This window comes from Electrona antarctica (genome assembly GCF_951216825.1).
Source record: "Electrona antarctica genome assembly, chromosome: 14".
Lineage (NCBI taxonomy): Eukaryota > Metazoa > Chordata > Actinopteri > Myctophiformes > Myctophidae > Electrona > Electrona antarctica.
Genome location: NC_136795.1, coordinates 36,791,186 through 36,796,185, shown reverse-complemented (window position 1 = coordinate 36,796,185; position 5,000 = coordinate 36,791,186). Strand labels below are relative to the sequence as shown.

At 47.6% G+C, this 5,000-nt stretch overlaps 1 protein-coding gene across 1 annotated transcript in view; it reads left to right on the top strand.

The window, feature by feature from the left end:
* Positions 1–5,000, top strand: part of LOC306937169 (nuclear factor 1 X-type-like) — a gene marked incomplete at its 5' end in the record, with an annotated part of 54,302 nt that overhangs the window by 442 nt on the left and 48,860 nt on the right. Inside the window, one exon of the mRNA XM_079520834.1 lies at positions 2,314–2,587. Within this exon, the coding sequence (XP_079376960.1) occupies positions 2,314–2,587 (274 nt within the window). The remainder of the gene's footprint in view (positions 1–2,313; positions 2,588–5,000) is intronic.

Genomic DNA, 5,000 nt, shown 5'->3' with positions numbered 1-5,000 from the left:
TAGGCAACACGTACACTATTGTTCTCGGTCCGAGATGTTTTTGCCAGCAAAGTGAACCTGCTTTTTGTTATTTTTGCGCAACAGTGAAGCTTTTGGTCATGCTTCACACACTGTTGTCACTGTTGTCATGTGAAGCATGACATCACCATATATAATATAAATGGTAAGACGGAATTCAGTTCCCGGTGGATTCATATGAAGACTGAATTCATTCCAAAACAGATTCCATCGCGACTCGCAGCAGTGCAAGCACACTAGCAATTGTCCCAGAATTGTACCTTTATAGTTTTACCAATATATGCAAACTAATCATTATTTTGCATATTATTGTTAATGATGTGCTAAAAGGAACATTATGCATTTAATATCGACTTCAACTGAATCATTTTGCATCATTTTGGTGCAGTTGTGACTCCCTGTGTGTTGTGACTCCCTGTGTGTTGTGACTCCCTGTGTGTTTTGACTCCCTGTGTGTTGTGCCGGCCTGACATTTATTTCTGACAGGCCAGACCTCTGATTTCCTCAGCGCTGTCTGTTTGGGCAGCCCTCAGCCATGGTTTCAACTATAGCTGCACTTAGCACCACTTGTCTGGTTTAACCCATTTCGGGCGGTAACCCCTTTTGGTGTCTCAAGCATTATGTTATGCTTCAGCTATTGAAAAACAGCAGATCTACAAGCTCATAGCGCGGCACCGAGTGCCGCGCTACGAGCTTGTAGGTCTGCTATTTTTGAAAAATCGTTACAGAGTGAACATTTTAACTCAAATCTTTGCTTCTGGGGGGGTCCCTGGAACTACATAATTTCAGATGGGGGTCCGCGGCCAAATACAGATCATTCTGGGGGTCCTTGACATGAAAAAGGTTGAGCACCGTGTATGTTTGACATAGAAACATAGGTTTTTCAGAAAACTGTCGTGATTTGGAAGACATTTTGTAGAATGGAGCTCCGGTCTAAATGGTCTAGATTCCACAGTGTCGGGGTAGCGTATGGTGCAGCGGCGGTTTACAGTAGAGCAGCACTTTGTAGTGGCGCTGAAAGCGCTTTGCGCTCTGCGTGAGTCCCCTTTCAAGACCCATCACTGCATCTGCCAGTCACTGCCATCAGTACACACACACATGCTGTGTGTACGTACTGTATATACAGACACGCAGACAATGCACAGCACACACACACACACACACATAGTCACACACACATTAGTCGCACACACATAGTGGCACACACATTGAGACACATCTGGACAGCTGTTGCGTGTATATTTCAACCGCTTCCCGTCCTCCATCTGGCTATAAATATCTGCCCAGTTGTGTGTGTGTGTGTGTGTGTGTGTGTGTGTGTGTGTGCGTGTGCGTGTGCGTGTGCGTGTGTGTGTGTGTGTGTGTGTGTGTGTTCATCTTCATTGGGAAGCAGGGGGGGGGGGGGGGGGGGACAGACAGACACAGAGGGCAACGGGGTGACACCCCCAAAGAGTTGCCTTTAATGCTTCAAAGACCGAGAGAGAGAGAGAGAGAGAGAGAGAGAGAGAGAGAGACTAAGAATAGAGCAGAATAAAAACAGTGGAATGACAGCAGGGCTCTCTAGTGACACTGAGGCCGAGAGGGGTGACACGTGGCTTATAGCATATTGTAGGACATGGAAACCCTGCTATTAAACTGCACAGCAAAGTCTGGTGTGTTGTTTCTACAAATGTCTGCTAAACTTAATCACGACAGTTTTCTGGAAAAACCTGTGTTTCTATGTCAGTGGTGCTCAAACTATTTTCGTTCCAAGAATGATATGTAATTGGCCCGCCGACCCCCATCTGAAAATACATTGTTCCAGCCAGGGGACTCCCCAGGAGCAAAGATATGAGTTAAAGATCGTTCGCTGTGAAAAAATACTGTATATATTCAAAGATTTGCACACGTTTTCACGATTTTTACAAGCTCGTAGCTATGAGCTTGTAGATGTGCTATTTTTTAAAAGCTAAAGCCCAAACCACGCCATGCAACTCCTTGGGTCCAAACGGTCGCAAGGAGTTGCACGGTGACCCTTTGGTGTGGTTTGAGTTGCACGGTGACCCTTTGGTGTGGTTTGAGTTGCACGGTGACCCTTTGGTGTGGTTTGGGCCATGGAATTCAACCAGTTGAATCACTTGGGACGACGTGACGTGACGTTGCACGTTGACGTGGGTGCGTCAACGTGCAACAGGACATATCACACCGCTGGGACAACGCTAAAACCGTCTGGACCCTTTGGTGTGGTTAGGGCTTAGAAGCTTAAAATACTGGTTAAAGTGGTTAAAAGCTAAGGTGACGTTCCACTGGTTCCAGGTGGCGTTCCACTGGTTCCAGGTGGCGTTCCACTGGTTCCAGGTGACGTTCCACTGGTTCCAGGTGACGTTCCACTGGTTCCAGGTGGCGTTCCACTGGTTCCAGGTGGCGTTCCACTGGTTCCAGGTGACGTTCCACTGGTTCCAGGTGACGTTCCACTGGTTCCAGGTGGCGTTCCACTGGTTCCAGGTGGCGTTCCACTGGTTCCAGGTGGCGTTCCACTGGTTCCAGGTGACGTTCCACTGGTTCCAGGTGGCGTTCCAGGTCTCAATGGGTGAACACAGAGTGTAAAATGGACCCTCACAGCCATGGGTCAGAGTTCACACTCTGGATGTAGTAGAGGTTTTAATATGAAACAAAGAACAACTTTAGGGGAGGCAAAACTAGCAAAGAATGATTTAGTGCACCGATTACTGAACTGAGATGCCTTTCTGACCATACTTTGGAACGGAAATGTTGACGATCGGGGGAAAAGTTAGCAAAAGAATTACGAGGCATAGAAAATGTATAAATGGACCCAATAGTTTCCTCAGTGTTGATGTATCCATTTGTTACTCAAACATAACCAAATGCTCCTTTAAAGACATGGAGCGCATCTGTGTCAACTTAGCTTTTAACCACTGTGACCATTATTTTAAACTTTAGCTGTTGAAGAATTGTGAAAATGTGTCCAAATCTTTGAATGTATACTCTTTCATAGCAAACTGTTTTCTTTTTAACTCAAGTCTTTACTTCTGGGGGGTCCCTGCATGATAACAAAACATTTTCACATGGGGGTTGGCGGCCGAATACACATCATTTTGGGGTCTCCTTGACATGAACAGGTTTGAGCACCAGTGATATGGAAACATGGGTTTTTCAGAAAACTGCCAGGACTTTTAAGACATTGCTAGAGTCTGATCTCAGATCTTAATGGCTTAAGGGTACACTTTCAGTAATATAACACTGAAACACTGATTTTACTGCGATTTATTATATTTTTTAGGGAGAATAGTAATTATTCTTTAGCTTTCTGAAAGCCCAGGCAGGCCTGCAGTATCCCATGCTCTGAACGGAGCTTTGCTTTCTGCGGTGGTTTCCCTCCACCATCCCATGCTCTGAACGGAGCTGTGCTTTCTGCGGTGGTTTCCCTCCACCATCCCATGCTCTGAACGGAGCTGTGCTTTCTGCAGTGGTTTCCCTCCACCATCCCATGCTCTGAACGGGGCTCTGCTTTCTGCAGTGGTTTCCCTCCACCATCCCATGCTCTGAACGGAGCTGTGCTTTCTGCAGTGGTTTCCCTCCACCATCCCATGCTCTGAACGGAGCTGTGCTTTCTGCAGTGGTTTCCCTCCACCATCCCATGCTCTGAACGGGGCTCTGCTTTCTGCAGTGGTTTCCCTCCACCATCCCATGCTCTGAACGGAGCTGTGCTTTCTGCAGTGGTTTCCCTCCACCATCCCATGCTCTGAACGGAGCTGTGCTTTCTGCGGTGGTTTCCCTCCACCATCCCATGCTCTGAACGGAGCTGTGCTTTCTGCGGTGGTTTCCATCCCATGCTCTGAACGGAGCTTTGCTTTCTGCAGTGGTTTCCATCCCATGCTCTGAACGGAGCTGTGCTTTCTGCGGTGGTTTCCATCCCATGCTCTGAACGGAGCTTTGCTTTCTGCAGTGGTTTCCATCCCATGCTCTGAACGGGGCTGTGCTTTCTGCAGTGGTTTCCATCCCATGCTCTGAACGGAACTGTGCTTTCTGCGGTGGTTTCCCTCCACCATCCCATGCTCTGAACGGAGCTGTGCTTTCTGCGGTGGTTTCCATCCCATGCTCTGAACGGAGCTGTGCTTTCTGCGGTGGTTTCCCTCCACCAGCCGTCGTCAATTTTAACATCCCAGCCGTTGTGTTTTATCTCTCGGGCGTTTGACTGTTGATGTTGATTTTTACAGTCAGCCATCAGTCTGAAATCCCCTCCAGTTAGTGCCCATTAGATTACAGGGGCCCTGTTTGCTCATGTGCGCCTGTGATGCACAAACAAACACTCTAAGCCGCTCGGCAAATAAACAAAAAAAAAGTGGTTATTTGTGTGTATGCAAAGCGCACTCGTATATGAATATGCGCATGGTAAATGAGTCCATTAGCGCTGGCACTGGGACACGGTGCGTATTAAACGAGTCAGAGTGTGTGTGTAATTCCACGTTCAAGGGTCTCTGTGATGCGTGCGTGCGTGCGTATGTGCGTGCGTGCGAGCACAACTTTGTCTGTGGGTATATGTTTATGTAGGCATTTTAATGTGTATGTGCATGTGTGCGTGTGTGAGCATGCGTGCGTGTGTGTGCGTGCGTGCATGTGTGTGGGTGTGTGCGTGCGTGCGTGTGCATGCGTGCATGTGTGTGGGTGTGTGCGCACGCGCATGTGTGTGTGTGTGTGTGTGTGCGTGTGCGCGCGCGTGTGAGAGATTAATGGATTGATCGGTGGGTGTGATTTGACTGTGTGTATTGTAGCCTAGGTGTGAGTTATTAGCCTCTGTCTGTATCAGTGGTGTGATAAATGCATAGGGAGTGTTAACTTTTGTGTGCACATTCATTCTGGGAGTATATATATCAGCACTGTCTGTATTCTACAGCATGTTGACCTGCATGGAAACATAATGAACTCACTGTGTGTGTGTGATCGGAGTGATTTAGCCTTTAATAGAGACTCTGTGTGTGTGT